Raw genomic sequence first — 24,315 nt, 5'->3', positions numbered from 1 at the left:
CGCACGCTTAAGTGGCATGACAACGCCGAAGCATAGTCTATATACCGTGCGTTTGCGGCTGTCGCAATAGAATATATCTTCGAAACAAAACATTTATAACGAGACCATATATATAAATAAGCAATGCGAAACCAAGTAAAATTCGCTAATGACGATTTCCAGTTGCTGAGCAGAAGTATAAATCTTCCCCCACCCGAGACAGAGGCAGTCTCGGTTCAAGGAGCACTTCCACCAGAGTCACACCAGCACACATTCCAAGACCTTGTGCTTCGGAACACTTGTGCTTCGGAAAGGGAGGGGCACCTTTCGCGCTCCTGTTCGACGACTGAAAACCGCCATCAGGGCACTGCACTGGCGACTGAAAACACAAAGGTGCTCACAGACACAGCGTGATTGGACATTCTCCTACAGCCACACAGTAGCAGTGCCGGGGCCTGCCACCGTTCAGCGGAACCGGGACGACCGCGAATACTTTGGATGCACGTGTGTAAAAGACGGCTGCTCCTTAAAACTCCAGTCGGTAGGCGGCGCAGGATGATTCGTGGTCCTGGAGGTTGATGGTGCAGCGCGAAGCCGAGGGAGCCACGTCGATGTGGTGCTCCTCGAGGGCCTTCTGATTGTGCGCGATCCAGTAGCAGAGCGCGTCGGTCTCGTAGGTTGGAATGACGGTGACCGGGGCGTCCGGTTCGCCCCAGCCGCGCTTGGCCTCCAGCAGGGCGTCCAGAACCTGCTGGCTGGGGTTGGTGCCGCTCAGCACATAGTAGCGGGCCCGTACGCGGCTGAAGAACTCTGCATCACAGTAGCCCGGGTCGCCGTGGTGAGGGACGTAAGTCAGGTCGACGTAGACGACGTCGGTGGAGTTGCGAGGTGCCGTCTTTCTGCCGGTCTTCGAGGATGACTTGGACGACGGGTCGGGCGGAACAGGAAGACCCAGCGGTTTACCCCAGTCCCGGATGTCGAAAGGCGCGGTCTCACCATCCCGCCGGCCGTTAGACTGCCCCTCGACTACAGCTTGAAGCTCTCTGACGGCATCTGGACGCGAAGACGTTGCAGCTGCTGCTGTCGTTGGACCTGTGCTATCTGCGGCGCTACGGGACCATTCCTGTTGTTCGTGAACCACTGCTGATGTCTTCAAAGAGCTCTGCTGGAGTGCGTCGTTGGCCGCACCGATGTCGCGCTCGAAGTGATGCGTGAAGCGGACGGGGTCACCGCCGGACATGTGCGACGGGGTGGTGGACGTCGACCCTTCTACGGTGAGGATCTCATGGTGGAACATGGACGACTGCGATATGACTTGCGGCGCTTCACCATGACCGCCTTCCAGCACCCACTCCTCGCGCACCACGGTCGTGGGCTCTTCGACGTAGCTGACCACTCTGCGCGCCTGGCTTCTGCCCGGAGTGGACGGGGGCTCCGTTTCCTCGACGACCACCATACGCTGGACGGAAGTGACGCCGGGCTCTCCGTTATGCCTGGCTCGGGCGTCGTGTATAGCGGAGTGCGGGCTCGGCGGTTCCGACGGCGTGTTTCCAGCCGACAATTCCACGAGTTCAGGGTAGTCCGGTTGCAGGGTCTTGGCGAATACAGGCTCCTCCACCAAAGGGCTGGCGTCGCTCAGCGAACTCTGCTCCAAGGCGGCTTCCTCATCTTCCTCGTACAGCGGCTGCTCCTCCAGCATCTCTTTAGCCGCCTGCTTCGTCTGAGCTGCCATGAACTCCAAGATTGTCTTCGGGTCGCTACCTTCCGGCGGAAGACACGTCTCATCGGCAGACCGCCCCAGCGGAAACCGTAAATCGCCACTGGAGCTTGGATGGTAGACGATCTGCCGAGTCTCCGTCACGTGTGTGACGTGTCCGTTCCTTCTATCCAAGAGTTCCGTTGGGCGCGTCAACTCCAAAGGACGCTGCGAGGACGAGTCGGCCGAGCGATGGACAACCGTCCAACCGTTTGGCGACTGCGATACAGCGGCAGCGGCCATATCGGTAATGCGAGCTACTTCGTCCATGGCAACACTGTGGATAGATGAATCCGGGTGCGATGCTGAGTCTGAGTCATCAGATTGGCGAATAAACATTTCTGGAGTTCCTTGGTCCGATGAAACAGTATAGACGTACCTTCTTGTAGTAGATCCTGTCCCCTGATCTCCCTCAAGTGTACCTCCCTCCTCTCGAGCATGCAGGGCTACGTTGGAGAGCAGCATATCGAACGGAAGGCCTTCTTCGTCGAAGCGAGAGGGCACGTTGTCGGAAGAAAGTACTGGACCTTCTTTGTCGTCACCTTCGCCAGAAGTGTAGGTTCTGTAAACATATGTTACAGTAGTACGCTTAGAATCGTCTTCGGCGTCATGTTGAGGCGCATCCGAAAGAGTCGATGTAGTCCATGTATCGGGAGGACCATCATTTTTGTAAACAACTCTTCGAGATGTCACAGTCGTGATTACCTCGCGCTGAACAGGTATCTGTCCCATGCGGGGCTGCCCAGTCGATTCAGGGCCACCTAGTCCACTATATCTAACCCCGTCGGTACTGGAGGAAAGCGTCTCGTCAAGATGTTCACTGAGGGTCTCGTATATGGAAGAGGTCATCTCGGGTGGTATGACATCGCCTTGAGAACCCCTCGCCGACCTACTTGATTCAGCAGCCTCTATGCAAAGCTCCTCTGCCGATTGGGGCATGCAAACTAACTCGGTGGCAAGCCCGGCCGCAAGTCCAGCTACAAGACCGACGCTTGGCGGCGAGTGAGAAGTGCCATTAAGATGAAGATCATCGAATTCTTTACCTGGCTTTTGCTCGGAAGTTGCCTCAGCAGCTTTCGACATTGGCTCTTCTTTGTATGTGGGGCTAGCGAGTGCCTGCTTGTCTGTACAATAGTCGCTCTCACTTAGTCGACGCTCTATGTATGTCTGCATTGCGACACCATTATCATCCTCTACATAGTCTGCTTTCTTCTCTATAACGTGATGAAGCGCTTGTTCCTCTGCACGTTTTATCTCTGAGCACAACTCTTTAGACTCTACCATGCACACGAGCTCAACAGGAAGGCCAGAGGCCAGCCCAGCGGCTACCGCCGCTGGTTCGTCGTGTGTTCCAACATCCTGCGGAGAGCGCGGAGGGGACGTTACGAGTTCTAGAGAGTCTGCACACTTTGCGATCCGCGAAATGTCTTTGGATATATCAGCAGATGACTGTGCTATGCATACCAGCTCTGTTGGAAGTCCGGAAGAAAGTGCGGACGCTAAAGTGACATCATCATCAGTAACATCGTCGTCGCGCTCTGCGGGTTTGTGGCTGTCTTCGTGACGCGAGGAGCTTGTAGTTGAAGAGGTTGACGGCTTTAAAGATGCGCGCGACAAATCATCCTCTTCGTCCGTCGCCATGGATTCAAGAAACTCGGCTTCGTTAAGCTGCTCTAAGCGAACGGCTCTTTCAAATAGTTCCTTCGATTGACCTTCCCCGTCTAACGAAACATGGGATGGGATGGGTTCTTTGGCGCTTTGGTCAGTCGGCGGTTCCTTCATAGTTTCCTCTGGTAGCTGAAACCTGATAGTCTTCGATGGGGTGATCTCGCCAGATATTTTGCGTGCGAAAAGTGGATCGATGTCACCACTAAAAGCAGTTTCACTCCCAGTAGCAGGCTTTGTTTGCTCCGGCGTTAAAGGAGGGACCGGATGAGCTTTCCCGGATTCTTTATCTTTCTTTTGTTCGGTCGGTTCAGATAAATCCTCCGGCACAGGTTCAGTGTCTCTCTCGCTATCAATGTGTCCATGACCAGGTAGCGCTTCTTGCTCACGTCCAGGTTGTTTTCTGTGAGCACTGGGCTCCTCGTAGGCTTCCGCCACCTTTGCTGAGGTAATGCCTGTGGTTTGATCAGGAATAGGTTGCGCGTCCTTTCCTGTCTGGTCTAAGACAGTGTCCATGGAAGGTGAATCAATGACACAAAGTTCTGTTTTTAGGGCAGCAAAGAGACCAGAAGCTATGCCGTGACTATGCGGGATCTTAGCGGTAGGTTGTCGACCTTCTGTAGTGGGACTTGTATCAGACACAGGCCCAGTGCTTTTTGTTTGTCCGGTAATTGTAGCTGAAGCATCAAACTCGGTCTCGCGTGCACAAATCTCGTCATGCGCGGTTGTTTGATGTGAAGCTAAATTATCGACCTCTGCGCTCAGTTCGGCGTTGTCTGAACGCCCTTCTGGTCTTCCAGCTTCGAACTGATCCACGGCGCTTAAGGGTTCCAGTGTAGAATCACTGTACAAACTTCCAGACCTAGATGAATCTTGAGGGTATTCTCTTGTCGTACTCGAAAAGCTCTCCTGGCTGTACCCTCTTTGGTAAGGTTTCTCAAGCTCAGTGTAGCTTCGCTCTTCAGAGGTTACACTGCACGTTGAGTCGAGGCTGAACCTAGAACCAGGGGAAGATTCCAGATGTTTACTATACTCTCGCATTATTTCGCTATCTTTAGACGTGGTACCGGACGTTGCGCCAGATGTATCATCGCTAGATGAAGTCGGTTCGGCCTCAAGCGAGGGCCTTAATGCTTGAGGTAATGATGCTTTCGAGGGATCAGAGCTGGTATCCCCTAGAAGTTGCATTCCCTCTAGTTGCTGGAGCTGCGGAGACTTCTGAGTTGCCACTCTTTCTTTCTGAGAGTCTACACCGTCAGCTGAGGCAAGTGTATGATGCTGAAAGAGACCCTTTCTTGTACTATCTTCATCTTCACTCGATATGTCAGCTTCTGAGGAGCCTTGCGTCGATATAGGGTGTTTAGACTCTGACGCCGTGCGACTTCGCTTGGAAGCGCGCGGATGCTCTGCTGCAAGCCTTTTAACTGGAGACTGCGGCGGGCTCTCTGGACTGGACGCGCGGGAAGCGTCTGTTTCGTCTTTGGAAACATCGGCCGCTTTAGCGTCGTCGCGCGAAGAGCTGTCGGAAGGTGGCGCCCCAGATGTTTTAGCATCGACCATGAACTCAATCTCAGACACAGAAGTTATGGAGCTCTCGTACTCAACAGACAACCTTTGTTGCATGTGGGCCAGCTCCGGTGTGTCCAGGGCTGTCGGGCACGTTGCCCTAGGATCTTTCATGGGCTGATCTTGGATTTCTAGCGATGAAACTTCCTGAGAGTCACGACGGGAGGTCGCGTGATCAGCCCATGGCGTCTCTGGTTGATAATGGTCCTGTCTTTGGTGCGTGAGTGTTGGTAAATCACTTGCGCCTTCAACGCTTCGTGCTTCGCCACGTGCTTTTGTTCCTTCTGATCCAGAAGAAAGACGTGCATCGAAGATAACGCCTTTTGTCAATGCTATTTCAGGGTCACAAGAAAGATCTTCACAAATGCTACCGGATTGCTTGTCTTTGCCGCTGACCAGTGTCATCTCCGATAGTTCTGCGCTTTCTGTCAACGCGACAGGAGACGAAGAAGTGGCGTCTATGTCCAGCGGGCTGCGCTGTCCACCTTCTTCGACTGCCTTGAAGCTTTCGGTAACGATGGGTGCTTGGGAATGTTGTATTCCTTGCTCTGAGCTTTTAGCTTCAGCAGTTTTCGAAGAGACCTGATCAACTGGTTTACCTCCATGCACTAGACTCTCTTGTGCATCTTGGAAGACTTCAGCTGGTCTGTCCAGGCGGGCTTCGTCCCGAAGATCACCGCGTGCCTTTTCGAATCCTGACGGTCTTGAGGTGCAAGCACTCTCTTCATCTTGAGGGGCTCCTGAAATGGAAGAATATTTTTATTAGTTATCAGCCTCACCACACCTGCGTGATAGCTCACATTTACCTTCTGAGAGTAACTGCTCATGGCTTGAGAGCTTGCGTTGGTCCTGGTAGTTTACAGGAATATCATAATGGGTGCTAGGTTCAACAATGTCGTCTCGAGCTAGGCTAAATGGTTTTTCCGTAGCGCCTTCTAAAACGTGCAGTTTTTGTGGCGCAGCTGAAGTCACATCATACGATTTTTCTTCCGTAATTTGGTCGATAATGCGCGAAAGCACTTCATCATCCTTTTCGATTAATTCTGAATGCAGCTTGGTTTCTGCAATACGGCTGTCTGCGATGCGCCCGTCAATCATATCTTTTGTAGAATCAGCTGGTGGTATATCTTTTGTCCTAGGAAGGTCCTCTTTTCCGGTGGTCACTTCAAGGTCTGAAAAGTCCTCACAGATGAGTTGGCTTTTTACTATTTCCAGAAGACGTCTGCCTTCCTCGTCTTGTGACGGCGACAACATTACCATGCTTTTGTCTACTTCCTTACCGATTGTGTTCGAAGTTTCTTGAAGGAAGTCCCTCTTGAGAACCTCAGAAGGTGATCTAAAGTCATATCCCGTCGTGACCCCACTGCACGAAACAAGGTCGTCGTCACATGTCTTGTCGTCATGTTCTTTTTCTTTAGCAGAGACTTCCTTGACCTCGTCCTTTGGTACAACACTAGGAACGGATTCATCACTCACAGAGCTCTTTGGGCTTTCTGTTGACATTGCACCTCCAGGGCTTGTAGCATCATCACCGCTCACACATTCACCTAAAAGTTCTCTCGCTTTGCTGTAAACGCCACCACCTGGAGCAGCGGTTTCCAGCGGTAGCCGCATGTCCTGCTTGATTACCTCCCTTTCAACGGTAATGGTAGGCATAGCTTGTGTCAAAATGTTCGGAAGAGTGCCCTCTTCCTTACAGAAGTCCCTTTCCAAATCTTCAGCACTACTGGGCGCTCTGCCTTCATCTCCTTTTGTTTTGGGTGTTGGAACTGTGCTTTCTCCACTATCTTTGGGCGTCGAAGCATCAGTTGATGTAAGGCACGCATCGTCTGGCACTTGTTGAGCTTGTATATCGCTTTGAAGGGGAAAAAAGCCTTCAACGCCAATTTTTCCCTTTACTACACTAGTCTGAGCAGCTTCCTTCACCGTGCCTGGTTGCAGTTCAGTTTCCTTTCGATGTTCTTGAGAAACGTCCAATGGCGTAGTGTCTTTTTGAGTTATATTCTCGCCATGGGTGTCATGTAGCACATCGTCCCGTTTGGGTGTATCACGGTCTGCCCTGGAAGCGATTTGAGGCTTGGTATCATAAGGCTTTGCCCTCGAGTACAGTGGTTCTCCTACAATTCGCGCGCTGTCAGTGGGCTGTGGCGGCTCAGCTTGCTCCGCTGTGGCGCTCTTCTCTTGCGGCATTTCTTTATGAGGCACTTCACTTGGTTCACAAACATCACCACTTCTACCAGCCGGCGTCTCTCCTGGTTCATTATCTAATATGCTGAGCTCACCGTGGACGCGCAGAGGCGTTGCTTGATCTGTCCGCGTCGTATCGGGTGTCCTGTCAGCAGTAGGATGGCTTTTAGTTTCCGAAAATGGAAATGACGGCTCGATATCACCGCTAAGTTTGGCGTCTTCAGCGGCAGACATTTTTTCACGGTCGGTTCGCGGCGGTTCTACAGGAACAGTAGCTGCTGAGCTGGGCGCATCTTGTTTAGTACATTCGAGGTCTGTCGGTGAAAGCATGGGTTCGGCCTCTTCACCTTTCAAGGCTTCATGAGAAACCAGCTCTGCGACTTGGGGACCTGTTGACATTGTCGTAGGTGGACATGTTGAAGAAAATGGTTCCTTGTCGGAGATGTCTGGCTTTGTCTCGGGCAAACTATCCGCAGACTGCTGCATCAGCGATTCTGCTTCTTCACGCACTTCGGACGATGGCAGATCCTTCTTCTCCGATGATTTCGGCAATGCTTCAAGAACTTTCATAACTTCTTGCTTCTCCCCAAAACAAACTTCATCATGTGGAAGTGTAGTCGCCTCGCCAGGCTCTGCTTTACGTGCACCAAGAATGTCCTCAGAGCTGCCAATGCGTTCCCTAACGTCAGAAGGAAGCTGTATCCCTTGATCGATGGCTGGCTCAGCTGAGCACTGCTGCTCCTCCAAGAGTAGGGTTTCTCCGCTAGGGGCTTGAAAAATCTGCTGTGCCATCTGTTTAGATGGGTCAGAACTGTCGTCGGTGACTACAGAAAGCTTTTCAGTCCCGCAGAAATCTTTCTTTTGTTCGGATACATCAGGTAGTTCCTCCCAAATTTGAGACGTGCCGTTCTTCGTGCTGATTCCCAAGGTACTTTCGGTTAGGCTTACTGGGGAAGCAACAGATGGTGCGCCATCCGTCGCAATATCTCGAAGGTGCTGAGCTTTTTCTTTAGCAGCAATTAGGTCTTCAGCGATCGTGCCGTCAACCTCCGGGATCAAAGTAGTTGCTGCAACTGTGTCGTAATCCTCGGGCACATAGCTGGACACATCTGGTTTCAACGATGTTTCAGGAGATTCATCGGGTCCGCTAGGCGGTTTTCCGGTAGTATCCCGAAGGTGAGTTTCGTCGCTATCTTTCAATACGTCGGGCGCAAGTTCTTGTCCTGTTTTGTAGATATGCTCCTTTTCCTGTCCGTTCGGAAGCTCAGTAATGCATATTCCTTCGCATTGTTCTTCGTCCTCTGAATCAGCAATCAAACGCTGAGCATCTTCAGTAACGGAGTGTAGCGGGGAGGTGACTATTCCTTGGAGATCAGATTCTTCAACTTGGGGTTCGTAGTATTCTATTTCTTGAACTTCAGTAATAGATTTATGGGCTTCGTGACCGTCTCTGACACTACCTGCTGTCTCCTCAATCATTTCTTCAATAGGAGATGTAACTATTCCTTCCGCTTCAAACGAACTACGTTCAGGTAGCTCTCTCGAAGGTTCTGCACCAGGTTCGCGATCAGTGTCAGTGTCCGGCTTGACGTCGTGAGGAAGAAGCGCTTCGGATTCGTGGCGATCTGGCAAGGTTGCCGGTTCAAACTCATCCCGCTTAAGCTCATCCAGTTTATGCACATCAGGAGCAGAAGGGAGGTCTAACGCATGATCTTCCGCCTTCTCCGAGCGCAGCTGCTGCTCTTTGGCTTCGTCAGGCACAGACACCATTTTGTCGACAGCATCTGGTACCTCGACCTCTGCTGCCTCTGGCTTTTTGCTCTCTGTCAAAACAGCAGGTTCCACACGAGCTCCTTTGAGCTCAGCCAGTTTCGGTTCAGTAGCTTCACGTACATCGACAGCAGACGGAGAGTCACGGCCGCTGTGTTCAGGCTCCAGCGATTGCGGTTGCCGCTCAGCGTCGTCACCTGCGGGCGCTTTGCTGTCGGCAACCTCTGGCACCTTACTCGAAGCCTCAGTTGATTCCTTTTCTTCGAATAAAACAGAATCCGCGTATGGTTTTCGAAATTCAGTCGTCTCTGATTTTTCCGGTTTTTGTTTGTCAACGTCAGGTGAAGAGACACTACGACAAGGATCTTCGGGCTCTGCCTTGTATGCTGGTTGCGACTTAGCAGATTCAGGTGCCGCTACGCTTTTTTCGGCAACTTCAGACACAACCACCAAAGCAGCTTCATGTGTTTCGTCATCGGGAAAAACGGCAGCAGTTTTCGTTGGCTCATCAGGCTTAGACGCCTTCATTTTGTCTTCATGTATGTGAACGACGGGCGAATGGTCACGCCCTTCTGTCTTCTCCAAGGATGGCTCGGACATTTTAAGGTCTTGCGAATCCGACGATTTGTCTACGACGACAGGGACAGCACTCCCATGTACTTGGTCATCCTTATAGTCAGGCAGCGTAGCAGGTGCTGTGCTCTGTTCTTCGAGATCAGCCGGCGGGAATTCACGGGGTTCTGGCTTCTCAAGAACGTGAGACCTATCTCTTGGCTCCTCCCACTGTGATTCGTGTTTTTTGAGATCTTCAGGCGAGGCCGATGATTTCTCAGCAATCTCGGAGGTGCTACTTGCAGACAATTCAGGCTCTTTGAGGTCACATGCTACTTTAGGCTCTATCCCTTGTTCTTCAAGCAAGGCCGGCTTTAAATCACTTGGCTTACCTGCGTCAAGAGATGACGGAAGTTCAGATGCATGGTCTTTTTGCTCCAGCAAGTGCGGCTTCTGCTCTTTAAGATCTTCAGTAATGGCAGCCTCTTTGTCCGTGTCTTTGGGCGTGGCACACAAGGCACTTTCGGGCTCCTTGTGCCCAGGGTAAACACCTAGTTCGGGCATTTGTTCTTCAGTCTTAGCAAGCACCAGATGATCCGGCATACGTTGATCAGCAGTCAATGTTATGCCATGGGCAGGTTCTTCCGGCTTCTCAAGGTGCCGTTCTTGGTCTTTAACGTCTTCAGTCAAAGCAGCAGTTTCTTCACTAGGTTTTGGTACTGAATGAAGAGCAGCCTCGGCTCCTTTGTGCTCTGCGGAAACAGGTTCTTTTTTCGTTTCGTCAGGCCCTGTTGCCTTGAATTCGCTTATCTGGTCTTCAAATCCAGGTGATGGAATATCAGGTCTGAGGTCTCCGGTTTTCTTCATGTGCGGTTCTCCGTCTTTTAATTCCTCAAGACCAACTGGCGTTTCCCCTACAACGTCAGTCGCTGGCGCAGCATCTTCGGGCTCTTTATGGCTACGCAAAATAGCAGGTGCTGCTTCTGATTCTTGAACCTCCGCTATCTCGAATTCTTCTGGTTTACGCTCGCCATAAACATGGTCTTCCGGCTTTTCGAAGTCAGGTTCCTGCGTTTTAAGATGATCAGGTGCAGGTGATTTCGCTTGGGTGACCTGTGTAGGAACTTCAGCTGTCTCGCGTTCTTGGTGTTCTGATGAGATAGGACTAGTTTCCAATTCCTTTCTCTCAAGCGGTTTCAGTTCTTCCGGTTTGTGTTCGTGGGCCGCAGGTGATGCAAGACTCCTTACGTGGTCATGTTCCTCTAAGTGTAGTTCTTGTCCTCTGTCATAATCAGGTGTAACCGGTGTCTTGTCGGCGACCTCCGACAAAGGGCTCGAAGTAATTCCCGTTTTTTCTGGGAGGAAAGAAACAGGTTCTGCTTCCAGTCTGTGAGTGTCAATGGGACCGGTTCCTTCCGGCTTTTGCTCTTCGACGGTACGCAACGGGCTTTCGTCGCCTTGATCTATCAGTGTTTCCAAGTACGATTCAGGCGTTTTGATGCCTTCAGGTGTGACCGTTTCTTTCTTGGCATCCTCGGATGCGGGAAATACGGCAGTGTCAGGGCTTTTGTGCTCAGAAACAAGTCCGACTGTCGGTTGCTCAATCTCATCTGGCTTCATCTTGTCTAGTTTATGGTCATCAACAATACTTTTTGGATGTTCGGCCTTTTCTAAGTGCTGCTTTTCCTCTCCTAAGTCTGCAGACTCGAGGCTGGGTTCCTCGGACACGTCTGGCATGGGACTTGGAGCAACATCGAGATGTTCCTTCTTGTGCAGTTCACTAGGTTGCGCCGCAGGTTTTTCAAGCTCAGCCGACTTAACTTCGATCGGTTTGAGCTCGCTGACAGCAGGCGGTGGGAGTTCATGGAAGGCATCTGGTTTTTCTGTGGCCTGTGGTATTGCACTCACACCATCGCTGGAATCCTTATGGTCGTGTAACTCTGCGGGTTCAGCACCCGCTTCCTCAGCGACATCTCGAATCAATTCATCTGGTTTATGCTTTTCAGCAGAAGCTGATTCCACGCCGAGGTCTTGATCGTCAGGCTTGCCTAACCGTGGTTCCTGCTTTTTACTTTTGTCATGCTCAGTGGCGGCTATATCGCTGTCTTTTGAGGCTAGTTTGGTAGCTACCTCAGTCTGCACGTGCTCGGGAAGTTGATCAGGCTCCACCCGCAGTTCTTCGTGGCCAGCCGGCTTGAGTTCGGCAGGCTCGTGTTCTTCGAAAGTCGTAGATGGAATTGCAGGGGCATAATCTGGCTTCACCACGTGTGGTTCGTGCTGCTTATCATCCTCATATTGTGTAATTGGCCCTTCAGCAACTTTTGGCACAACACTTAGAGGTGCCGCTGGCTCGGGTGCCTTTTCAGTCACAACAGTCTGTTCCATCTTCAAAGCACCAAGTTCATCTGGCTTGAACTCGCCCGTTTTGTGCTCGCCAACATCAGGCAATGAGAGATCATGGTCATAGTCTCCTGGTTTCTCTAAGTGCGGTTCCTCTTTCTGCAGGTCTCCAGGATGTGCGGCGGCCTCCTTGGCAAGCTCCGACGCGGGACTCACGGCTGCCTCAGACACTTCATACTCAGGGACAACAGCTTGGTCTTCGTTCTCGGAAAGTGGCTGCTGTTTTGAACCTTCCAGACCAGGAACCGATTTCTGGGCAACCTCTGGTAGAGAACTGACAACTGGCTCAATGTCATGGGCTTCGGGTTCCTGTTTTTGAATATCTTCAGGTTCTGAAACTGTGCTATCAGTACCTTTTACTACTGGACTCACAGGAACTTCATGCTCTTCCTGTTTGGCCAAAACTGTAGGTTCTGCTTCAGTAGACTTTACCTGAGCCTGCTTATGTTCATCTGCAGCAGGTGACGGGAGACTACGATCTTGATCTTCTGGTTCTTTTAAATGTGGTTCTTGTTCTTTGGTCTCCTCGGACTTTGAAGCCAGTTTTTCATCTACTTTAGGCTCGAAACTCTGAGGTGACTCGACTTGTGCCTGATCGGCAGGAAGAGCAACCTTTTCACCCCCTTCCACAATCTCTACCGACTTCAATTCACCCGCTTTGTGCTCAAGGCCAGACAATGGGAGATCATGGAGGCGGTCATCACGCTCCTTTGGGTATAGCTCGTGTTTTGTCAGATCTTCATGCAGAGAGGGCGTCTCTTCATCCACCTCTGGCGTGGGGCTCACCGCTGCCTGAGGCTTTTTGTGCTCGGGAAGTACACTAGAGTCTGTTATGGAATCATCAGACTTAACCAGTTTTAACTCAACCGGCTTATGGTCATCGACACCAGGTGTCAGGAGATCATGAACAAGAACTTCCGTATCTTTCCTTTTTGGCACCTGGCTTTGAAGATCAGCAGATTGGGGAGCCACTTTGTCGGTGACCGATAGCAGTAGGCTCTCGGCGTCCTCAAACCCTTTGTGGTCCGGAGAAACAGAAAATTTTGCCTCAGGTTCAGTCGACTTTTCGTCAGCTAGCTTCTCGTCAGCACCAGATGACAGAATATCACGGCCGTGATCTGGCTGTTCCGAATGCCATTCTACCTTTTTAAGCTCTTCAAGCTCAGCAGCTGTTTTGTCAGCAACTTCGTGCAATGTACTTAAAGTAGTTTCAGGCTTTTTAGGCTCCGGAGAAGGAGATGCTTTCTCCGTCGTTTCTTCCAGTTCAGCCGCCTTGAGGTCATCATATTTATGGCTATCGACAGCAGGTGATTGGCCGTGCTCTTCTGCCTTTACGAGTTCCGGCCTCTGCGTTTTGAGATCTTCAGGCTCTGCGCCCGTCTTTTCAGTCACCTCAGTTGGAATAACGGCGGTAGCCTCGAGCTTTTCGTGTTCAAGAACAGCATGTTCTCCTTCAGGCTTCTCGATTTCAGTCAAATTTAATTCATCCCGCTTGCGGATGTCAGTGCCAGGAGATACGAGGCTACGGTCTTGTAATGTCGCCTCTTGCAAGTGCGGTTCTTCGCTTTTCAGATGTTCAGGTTCGGGAGATGTTTTGGCGGGGACCTCTCGCAAAGGACTTACAGTAGCATCGGATTTTTCGCGCGGTGGGGATGCTGTAGATACTGCTTCCAAGTACTTAGGCTCTGTACTTTTAATTTTATCCGTTTCAGGCTCAGCGGCAGCCGGTGATAGAACATCACGGTCATGCTCATCAGGTTCACCAAAGTGCGGCTCCTCCTTGCCACCCTTAGGCTCAAAAACGGAATCGTCCTTTGGCTTCTCCATATAAAGCCCTTGCTCCTTTAGTTGTTCAGACTCAACAGGTGCTACTTCTCCAGCTTCCAACGGAGAACCCATAGCAGCCCGAGGCTTTTCTTGCGCAGGAAGACTACCAGGTTCTATCGCTTTTTCAATTTCAGTCGACTTTACTTCACCCTTCTTATGGTCGTCGGCAGCAGGGGGCAGCACATCATGACCATCGACTTCTTTCTTTTTGAAATGTTGTTCCTGTTCTGGGAGATCCGTTTTTGGGGCCGCTTTGTCAGCAATATCTGCCGTTGGACTTAAGTAAGGCTTGACATCTTCATGCTCAGGCAAAGCAGCTGACTCAGTCTTCACTTTTTCAGGCTCTCGCTCTATCATTTCACTTTCATTATACTCTGACCTGGCAGGTGACACAGAATCAATGTCGCTATCTTCAGGCCTCCCCAAATGTGGTTCCTTCTTATGAAGGTCTTCAGATTGGACGCCTTTCTCCCCCGGAGGTTCAGGCACAGCACTGACCACAGTCTTGGTGTCTTTGAGGACAGGTTCAGCAGCAGATTCTGCTTTAGGCTCAGGTTCAGACTGCTCTGTATCAGCGGCGACATGCTCACTCCCAGGAGGTGACGGAATGTCCCGGTGTTCCTTCTCTGCTAAACCCAATTCTTCTTTTGTTAGATCTTCGCTTCCACTATACTTTGGCACGGGACTGGCAGGAGACTCGGCTGCTTCATATTTAGACAATGCTGCTGGTGCTTCAGGCTCTTCCCAGTCCCAGTGCGGTTCCTCCTCTTTAAGATCTTCAGGTTCAGCAGTTCCTTTTACTTGAGCTTCAGTGACGGCGCTCACTGCGGCCTCGCGCTCTTCGAGCTCCCCCGCTCCAGTACGTTCTCCTTCAGGCTCAATTTCAGCTGGCAATGATTTTTCTGGCATTAGCTTGTCGATACTAGGCTTTACGAGTGAAAGACTGTGGTCCTCCCCCACCTCCAAATGCGGCTCTTCTTGTTTGACATCTTTCGTTTCGGGCGCTATCTTGCCTGAAACATCTGTTATTGGACTCAAGTCGGGTTTGGGCTCTTCATGCTCTGTGGAAAACGCTAATTCTACCTTTACTTTGTCACGTTCAGCCGCGTTCATTTCACTCAGATCTTGTTCACCAACAGAGAATGATTCCAGATCAGTGATGGCGTCTTCACGCTTCTCTTGCGGCTCTTTCTTCAGACCTTCAGACTCAGCGGCTGCTTTTCTCGCAGCTTCGGCCATAGGACTTGCAACAGCCTCGAGATCTTCATGGCCGGGTACTAAAGAGGGTTCTGCTTTAGGCTCAGCTTCAGGCAGTTGAACTTTTGTCGGCCCGTGGTCATCGACAGTAGGCGAGGACAGACCAAGACCATCATCTTCCTTCTTTTCCATGTAAGGCTCTTCTTGCGTATCTTTTTCCTCGGGAACCACTTTGTCAGCAGCCTCTTCTGCTGAACTCACAACAGGTTTGGGCTTCTCGTACGCAGTTAAAGGAGCTGGTTCGGTTGCCATCTTTTCGGGTTCTGTTATCACTTCAACCGACTTAAGTTCCGCGACAGCTGATGGCTCTGGCCCAACTCCGCGCTCCTCAGGCTCCTTCCAGTGCAGCTCACCCTCTTTAAGATCTTCAGGCTCGGGAGCTGTTTCTCTTGAAGCATCGGTCACAGTGCTCACAGTAGCCCTGTGCTCTTCGAGCTCATGGGTACCAGCAGGCTCTACTTCAGGCTCAATTTTCGTCGGTAATAACTTCTCTGGAATATGCTTGTCGATCGCAGGTTCTGACAACTCAAGGCCGTGGTCTTTCTTCTCCAAGCATGGCTCTTCTGCGATTTCTTTTTCTTCAGGAACTGTCTTGTCAGAAATGTCTGCTATTGGACTTTCAACGGACCCGGGATCTTTGTGACCCAGAGAAGGCGATTTTGGCAACATTTCTTCAGGTTCTCTCGCTTTAATTTCACTGGGTTTTGGTTCGCCAATGAGAGGGGATTCGAGATCAGTGGCGAAGTCTTCACGCTTCTCATAATGTTTCTCTTTCGCTTTCAGGTCTCCAGGTTCATCATGATGCTTAATATCAGCCAGCTTTATTTTTTCCTGCTCGTGCTCGTCTAAATAGGGTAACGGGAGTTCACGACCGTCATCGTCCTTCTTTTCTACGTGAGGTTCTTTTGTGACATCCTTCTTTTCGGGAGCCGCTTTGTCGACAGCATCTCTCGCTGAACTCACAAGAGACTTGGGTTCTTCATACTCAGGAAGAGAAACTGGCTCTTCTGTCGTTTTTTCAGGTTCTGTTGTTATCTCACTCAGCTTATGTTCATCAGTCACGGGCGATTCTAGATCAACGGCACGCTCCTCCGCCTTCGCCTTGTGGGGTTCTCTCTCTTCAAGGTCTTCAGTTTTGCCAGCTGTCTCGCCCATAACCTCAGGAATTGGACTGATAGCCGTCTCGGGCTCTCCTAGCTCAGGCGCAGGAGAAGGTTCTGCCTTAGGTTCGCTCTCAGAGGGGAGTAATTTCTCCGGCTTATACTCGACGGCAGAAACCTCTGGGAGATCGCCGCTGTAGCCTTCTTTCTTTTCTAAGTCAGGCTCCTTTTTTGTGACGTCTTCTTTTCCTGGGGCGATCTTTTCAGAAACCTTTGAAATGGGACTGATAGCAGGCTTCAACTCTTCATGCTCAGGAAAAGCTGTGGGTTCTTTCCCCAAGTCTTGAACGTCCGTCGTTTCTTCTTCACTTGGTTTATGTTCGATGGCAGCATGTGGTTCAAGTACAGCGACATAGTCTTGAGGTTTCTCGAATTGCGGCTCCTTCTCTTTAAGATCCCCGGGTTTGTCATCAGGTTTGCCAGCATCATCAGACAGCGGGCTGAGAGTAGGCTTGACCTCTTTAAACTCAGGTGCAGCACCGAGTTCTTCATCTGGCGGAGTTTTAGTCGGCAGTAATTTCTCCGCTTTATGTTCGTCAACAGATAGTTCTTCAAGGACATGGTCCTCCTTATCATGCTGCATTTCTGGTCTAATAACGTCTTTCTCTGGGGCCATTTCGTCAGCAACCTCTGCCATGGGACTGATAGCAGGCTTTGGCTCATGCTTAGGTAAAAGTTCTTGTTTTCCCTTCGCTACGTCAGATTCTATCGGTTTCACTTCACTTAGTTCAGGCTCGACAACAGCAGGGGGCAGGAAATCAGCATCATAGTCTTCTGGCTTTTCACTGTGCTGTTCTTTCTCCTTAAACTCTTGAGGCATACCGACTGTTTCCCCTTCAGGTTCTGTTGTGGCACTCACAGCAGCTTCAGGTTCTTTGTGTTCAGGTTCAACAACGGACTCTTTTTCAGCGGGCTCTATTTTTTCTACTTTTTGCTCGTCAACAGAAGGTGACGGGACGTCATGACCGTAATCATCCGCTTTCTCCATACAGGGCTTCTCTTTGGCATCGTCTAGTTTGACAGGTGCTTTATCATCAGTTCTTGGAACATGACTCAGGTGTTGCTCTGGCTCTGAGTGCCTTGTAGGAAGGGTAGGTTCAGCGGTCATTTCACGGTCACCTGGCATCAATTCCTCCGCTTTGCGTTCGTAGCTTTCATGCGCCGGGACATGAAGGTGATCGTCTTCTGGTTCCTTTAATCGCTCTTCACTGTCTTTTGCATCATCAGGCCCGACATCCTGTTTTTTAACGTCCTCTGTAGCAGGAACAGCAGCCTCTAGCTGTTTTTGCTCAAGCAAAATAGGCTTGGCCGCAGCAGGTTTTTGAACGTCAGCCGGGGTCAGTACCCTCGGTTCATGCTCGTCGACATCAGATGCCGGCAGATCATGATCACGGTCGTCTGGGCCTTTAATCTGCGGTTCTTGCATTTTGACATCTGAGGGCTCAGCAGTCGCATCTGTGACAGAAGCTGTCACAGGACTCTTGGCTAGCTCCAGCTCTTCCTGATCACTGGCAACAGCAGACTCAGTTCTTGCTTCTGTTTCCTCAATTGGCTTGGGCTCGCTTGCTTTGTGTTCGTCCGCTGGTAGCCGAGGAAGATCACTGGTGAGGGAATCCATTTCGGATTCTGGTTCCTGCTTTTTGGGATAGTCTGGCTCAGAAGGCAAGTTGGCAACTGCCTCTGATACAGGACTAAGCTCAGGCGCGGCTTCTTCGCGTTCAACCAAAGCCGTAGGTTCTGCCTTCGATGTTTCTGGTTCTTTTCGTTCTGTTTCACTTGGAGCGTAGTCGGTGACCGCAGGTAATACGCTATCAGTGCCTTGGTCTTCTAGCTTTTTCAAGTCCAGATCTTCAGGCTTTGTGTCTGCTTTTTCAGCAGCCTCAGGCGCTTCGTGCATTGGCAAACTGGCAGGCTCAGCTCTTGTTTCAGCTGGAATTTCACTGGGCTTGATTTCTACCGGTTTAGATAAGTCAGTAACAAGTGGTACAACAGGTCCATGGCCTTCTACCTCTTCCGAACGTAGCTTTTGCTCTTGAGAATCGTCAGGCTTTACAATTAATTTTTCATCAGGTTTTACAGGACTCGCAGGAGTTTCAGGCTCTGTGCGCTCGGCCAAAACCACAGGCGCTTCCTTCTCTTCCTCGAGGTGCTTGCCAGGCTTCTCTACAGGCGGCTCCTTCTCTTTAAGATCCTCAGGTTCTGCAGATGCTTTAGCGACACTCTCATCAACAAGAGGAGCCTTTTCCACCACTTCTATCTCAGCGCTCAATGAAACTTCAGCTCCTTTCTGCGCTTGAAGAGAAGGTCCTTCCTCGACTGCTTTGACCTCATCTGGTTCTGCTTTACTCGGTTCATGCTCACGTGCCGTCGGCGAAAGTTCAAGATCATGTGGTTCCAGCTTTTCTAACTGCGGGGTTTCTTTCAGCACCTCCTCACTGTCAACAGACTTCGCACTTGGTATCTCTGGTGTGAATGGAACAGCTAGTTCAGGCTCTGTGCGCTCGGCCAAAACCACAGGCGCTTCCTTCTCTTCCTCGAGGTGCTTGCCAGGCTCCTCTACAGGCGGCTCCTTCTCTTTAAGATCTTCAGGCTCCGCAGCTGCTTTATCGACACTCTCATCAACAAGAGGGGCCTTTTCCGCTTCCATCTCAGCGCTCAATGAAACTTCAGCTCCTTTCTGCGCTTGAAGAGAAGGTTCTTCCTCGACTGCTTTGACCTCATCTGGTTCTGCTTTACTCGGTTCACGCTCACGTGCCGTCGGCGAAAGTTCAAGATCATGTGGTTCCAGCTTTTCTAACTGCGGGGTTTCTTTCAGCACCTCCTCACTGTCAACAGTCTTCGTACTTGGTATCTCTGGTGTGAATGGAACAGCTAGGTCAGGCTCTGTGCGCTCGGCCAAAACCACAGGCGCTTCCTTCTCTTCCTCGAGGTGCTTGCCAGGCTTCTCTACAGGCGGCTCCTTCTCTTTAAGATCTTCAGGTTCCGCAGCTGCTTTATCGACACTCTCAGCAACAAGAGGGGCCTTTTCCACTTCTATTTCAGTGCTCAATGAAACTTCAGCTCCTTTCTGCGCTTGAAGAGAAGGTTCTTCCTCGACTGCTTTGACCTCATCTGGTTCTGCTTTACTCGGTTCACGCTCACGTGCCGTCGGCGAAAGTTCAAGATCATGTGGTTCCAGCTTTTCTAACTGCGCGGTTTCTTTCGGCACCTCCTCACTGTCAACAGTCTTCGCGGTTGGTATCTCTGGCGTGAATGGAACAGCTAGTTCGGGCTGTCGCGGTGACAGAGATTCTTGAGCAGGTGGTTTGAGCTCGGCTGGCTCTATTTCATCCGCCTGACGTTCGTCGACAGCACTGGTTGGTTCTTCCGGTTTCTGTAGCTGTGTTTCTGCCTTCAGTGGTTCAGAATCGGCAGTGGCTATGCCCGCTTCCTCTATCCTGGCGCTCAAAAGCCCGTCTGGCGCTTCTAATTTGGGAGAGACGCCATGTTCTGCTGGAGGTATCATTTCAACTTCTCTCTCCTGAATTTCTACGGATATGTGTTTGTCATCGACGGGCAACTGCAGTTCTGCCTGTGGTGACTCTTTGAGGTCTTTAGTTAGTACTTTCCCTTGGATTTCAGGAGCTGTACCCGCCTCTTCCTCGGGCTTGTGCAGACTCGGCAAAACAGCATGTTCTGTGGGCGACTTTTCTTGAATATCGTCCAGCTTTATTTCGCCCACCGCAGGGGCCTCGACTAAAGGCGGAATTTTTTCTTTCTCTTCAATTTGCCTAGCCTCAATTTCTTCAGCACCTTCTGGGACAGTTGCTGCAGCTGGCTCCGACTTTTTGGCCTCTGAAGGAACGGGAGGCTGAGGGATCTGTTCATCCAGCCCACTCGATTTTGTCTTATCCAATGTCGTCGCCAAAGCATGTAATGGATGCGCTACGCTTGGCTCAATAGAATCCGCGCAAACGGGAACGTCTGGTTTCGGCTCTTCTAGAAGGTCAGCTTCCGTGGTTTCGGCCGGTTTCGGCGCTGTGTCGGACGGTGCTGCCTCAGTGGGAAACTGTTGTGTCTCTGGCATTACTTCGCCAATGGTTTTATCTGTCACGCTAGGTTGAGGCAATTTCTCAGTTTCTTTTTGCTCGGCTTCCTCAGCTTCATGGGGGACTTCCTCCTCTTCCGCTGCAATTTCGCCCTCAATCGAGTCGACGGAGTCCCTCCTCTTGATTTCGAGAACTTGTTCCCTGGAGACTAAGTGGTGCTTTTCCATGGCATCAAGAATCTCGTCTCTAGAGGAAGGCGCAGTGCCATCTCCGACTTCACGTGGCGTGTCCAGAGAGTCCGGAGTTCGCTGTCCGCTGGAGAGGGCACAGACCTGACTGAGGTCGGGCTGCTCCGTGGTCGGTCGTGCGGCGGATGAATCGGCTTGCAGTGAGAGGTCAATAACCTCGTCGACGAGTGACGGTACTCCCTCCGACGACGCAGATATAGTCGGTTCTGGAGACATTGCGTGCCCCGGTGGTTCCGCCATCTCCTTGGCATCGCCAGCAGTGGGCCACATTTCAGCGTCAGCGATCTCCTTTTCAAATGGCCGCGTCGGCGGCTTTTGACCTTCCTCATCGGGCGCAGCAGCATACGCTGTTCCGAGAATCACTGCTTTGATCGGAACTTCGTCGACTATTGCAGCGGGCTTTTGCTTTTCAACATCTTTTTTACTTTCATCGCTACTAGAAGGCTCAATAAAAGGCTTTTCTTCCTTAGTGGCTTCAGTTGCTGCTTTCTCTTCTACGGCTTCTTTGGACCCGGAGCTTTCGTCGCCAGACTGTGTTACAATCTCAATTCTCTTGTCAGGCTTTACTTGAGCCGTGGGCTTCTCCGTGACTACGAGTTTCTCTCCTTCAGTGACTTTCGCCGGTTCCGTAGGGGTAGGCTTCGCTGTCCGGACACCTCCCCTTACTGACCTGACTGGTCTTTCACTCGCAGCTTTAGGAGGAGCACGCTTGGGCGAACTAGACGCTGAACTGGATGGGGATTTGGATCTGGAATCTCGAACCATAGGTCTTGTCGGAGGAGCAACGACTGGACGTGATTTCGCCTTCGCAGGCTCAGGCGCCTTACGCGCGGCGGTTTTGCCTTCCACGGCCATCTTGTTGGTGACATCCTTCGCCCCTTTGCTCTTGGCCGGTGGTCTCGTTGGCGTGGCCTTCTTCAGCTCACGCTTCACACTGACTTTTTCTTCGACTTTAGCGACGATTTCTTCTTGTGCTTTAGCATCTATTTTTTCGATTTCGACTGGAAGCTTTTTTAGTGCTTTATCACTGATGATTTTGCTAATGTCTTTCTCTTCGACGTTATCTACTTCATTTTCTCCCAGTTTCTCAACTAGTTTTTCTTTGTCGGCTGCCGTTTCTGCTACTTTCGCAGAAACTTTGGCTGTAATCTTGGCAACCTTTTCTTCTTTGGCCTCAGTTTTATCAGCAGTTGGTTTCTTCGGCTCCCTTTTTGTAGGTTTTGCTGGAGGCCTTTTAACTTCATCCTGCTTTTTAGGCAAAGATTCGACGGACCTGTTAGTGTGTACTTTCGGTTTTGTCTTTTCAGGAAGTGGAGGTGTTGGTGACGGTGAAGGGGACTCTCCTTTCGCTGCTGCCCTCTTAGCGACTCTTGGTCTCGGAGGCACCGACGTCGCCCGCAGCGGCTTGTCCTGAACTTTCGACCTCTTCAGTCCCAAGCGCTCTTCTGCGGTCACAGTGCGGCTCCTAAGCACGGCTAGATGACTCAGCTTGCTGAGCCCATCAAATATGACACTCTGAGGCGCGCTGCCCGGCAGCAGAATGCGAGTGACGGGTTCAGAAGCCTTGGCGGGCCGCCACACAAGAAGCACGCACACGGATGTGTCTTCCTCCGTGACACGGCCAGGGCTCAAAACGAACATTTCCAGCGTGCCCTGCCCCACCTTGTGGAACAGCGTGAGCGGATGGGCGTCCCTCTGGCAGGCCTGCGGTGAGAGCCCCATCTCCCGCACTCCCTGGAGGAACTCGAGTCCTTGAGCCACGACACTGACGAGCAGTTGGTCTCGGTCCTTTTGGAGCTCCTCGTCAGACGGCGAACGGACGGCGTTGCAGAAGACGTGACCGACCTGCGGGTAGACGCGCTCGAGTGCCTTCCGCTGGGCGAGCGCCGTGAGCCCGCAGGAGTTGAACTGGTTGAAGCGAGTCACAAGCAAGGAGTCCAGCCTATCCAAGTGCCGGACAAACTCCCAGAAACACGGCTTCCGTGCGAATCCACCGTCCACAAGCAGGGTGAAGCCAGTGACACCGAACAGGGCGCAATCGCCCTGGCCGCCAGGAAACACGTACATGGTCGGCCTTCGGAAACGGATGTTGCCCACCACGCTGGAGGACGGCAGCAGGCTCGTTAGGGGAGGGCTCGTCAGTACGGCATCCAGGCAGCCGAGCAGGTGCGCCGAGCCGGCTAGGCTGTCCGCGATGTCGGGAGGGTTGAGGCTGACGCCTGTGGGAGGTTGCGAGGACCAGCTTCCTTCGGGAGAGCAGTGCACGTGTAGCGTGTGAAACTTCTGGCGACGTAGCACTTCCTCAACTTCTGTGTCATGTAGTAGCGCCTCGACGTCGCGGGAGCTGAAGACACCGTCCTGGAGAATCCAGTCGCCAGTGCCGGAGAAGGCGTAGCCAGCGTGAATGACGTGCTTGTGCGTGGTGCCGGAGACCATCATGTTCTTGAAGCATTGGCGCAGCGTGGATACCTCCGGGTTCAGCAGAACCTCCAAGGCCAGGCTCTCCGTCGAGTGCTGAATCAGCAGCTCTGCACAAAAGAGGAAGGCGAAATTATTATTCATTTTCTACACAGGTCATACTTTATGACGTCAAAACTTCACGAACAAAAAAATGTGAGCGGAGAAGCAAGCAGCATTGACGACTCGACCGAAGCGATCGAAAGAAGCCCGAAATTTATATTTATTCGCATTCAAGCAGCGATGTCACACCGTTTAGGCCCTACGGAGTTGAAGACAATTTGAAAAGCCAATGTTTTTAGTTTGTAGTGTCACGTGACCAGCAACCGAACACTAACTGCTGGTACATCTCTCAGCTACCCGCCGGGGTGGCGCAGTGGTTACGGCGCTCGACTACTGTTCCCAAAGACGCGGGATCGAATCCCGGCCTCGGCGGCCGCTTTTCGATGGAGGCGAAAAGCAAGGCGCCCGTGTGCTGTGCGATGTCAGTGCACGTTAAAGAACCCCAGGTGGTCGAAATTTCCGGAGTCCTCCACTACGGCGTCTCTCATAGCCTGAGTCGCTTTGGGACGTTAAACCCCACAAACCAACCAACATCTCCCAGCTACCAAGACGCGCGACTATCAGTTTTTTATTGCGGTCATCTTAGGCATAAATAACGTTAATTTCATTATGCGTATGAAAAGACGGTGTTTCCACGTATTGCCGCAGCTTCATAAGACATGGAGCTTTTTTACAGCGATTCCGCTAGCGTCTCTGTTTTTTCTCCTACTCCATAGTATACCGCATATTCGCAAGGACATCCGACTCGTATTTGATTATGGTTTTTATTATTAGCGTGTTAGCCTCTTTGTATCCTATTTTCGATTATTTTCACATTTCTCTTTGCATTTCTTTTGAGTTCCAAACTTTCTATGAGTCTGTACTATACTTTGCCACCACTACTTTGTGTAACACTTTTGATGACGAAGGTAAATGAAGCCAGAAAGAGAGGAATTTATGCACGCGAGTAATGGGTGGTAAGCGGCGCATTTTCTCTGAGTATCTCGCTTTAAATTTGCACTGAAAAGGCTTCCAGACGTGTGATACGAGAGGCAGTACGCCACGTCATAAGCGTGGATTGGAAGGTTAGGAGCGGCTGTGCCTTGCTCCTTGAGAGCCTCACGATTATGCTTCTCGAGACTCCAATGTCAACTCCGATTAGCCGGTTGATATTTCGTACAGCTTCTTCGTTTCAATCAATACAATAAAGCATACGAGTAATTCCCCTCCATATTTATTAGCATTCCCTATAGAGTGCTTGCTCAAGTGCTTCGACGCGGTAGCTCCAGAGTTAGGGCACTATGCCTAGTATGCCGGCGAACAGGATTTTTTTTTTTTCGCTCATGACGACCGTGTTTCCGTGAAAGCGAAGCGCATGGTGCGCGTAATGCATAATGCGCGTTCTGCATAATGAAATGCAT

At 51.2% G+C, this 24,315-nt stretch overlaps 1 protein-coding gene across 1 annotated transcript in view; it reads right to left on the bottom strand.

The window, feature by feature from the left end:
• Window positions 1–208: 208 nt before the first annotated feature.
• Window positions 209–24,315, bottom strand: part of LOC146196751 (uncharacterized) — a 139,286-nt gene continuing 115,179 nt past the window's right edge. Inside the window, exons 3-4 of the mRNA XM_084598497.1 lie at window positions 5,773–22,923; window positions 209–5,706 (exon numbers count right to left, since the gene is read on the bottom strand). Of these exons, the coding sequence (XP_084454623.1) occupies window positions 506–5,706; window positions 5,773–22,923 (22,352 nt within the window). The 3' untranslated portion in view covers window positions 209–505. The remainder of the gene's footprint in view (window positions 5,707–5,772; window positions 22,924–24,315) is intronic.

This window comes from Amblyomma maculatum, chromosome 3, assembly GCF_055883805.1.
Source record: "Amblyomma maculatum isolate TAMU_Amacu chromosome 3, ASM5588380v1, whole genome shotgun sequence".
NCBI classification, from domain to species: domain Eukaryota; kingdom Metazoa; phylum Arthropoda; class Arachnida; order Ixodida; family Ixodidae; genus Amblyomma; species Amblyomma maculatum.
The sequence above is the reverse complement of the archived record's forward strand: the minus strand, read 5'-3'. Positions and strand labels throughout refer to the sequence as shown.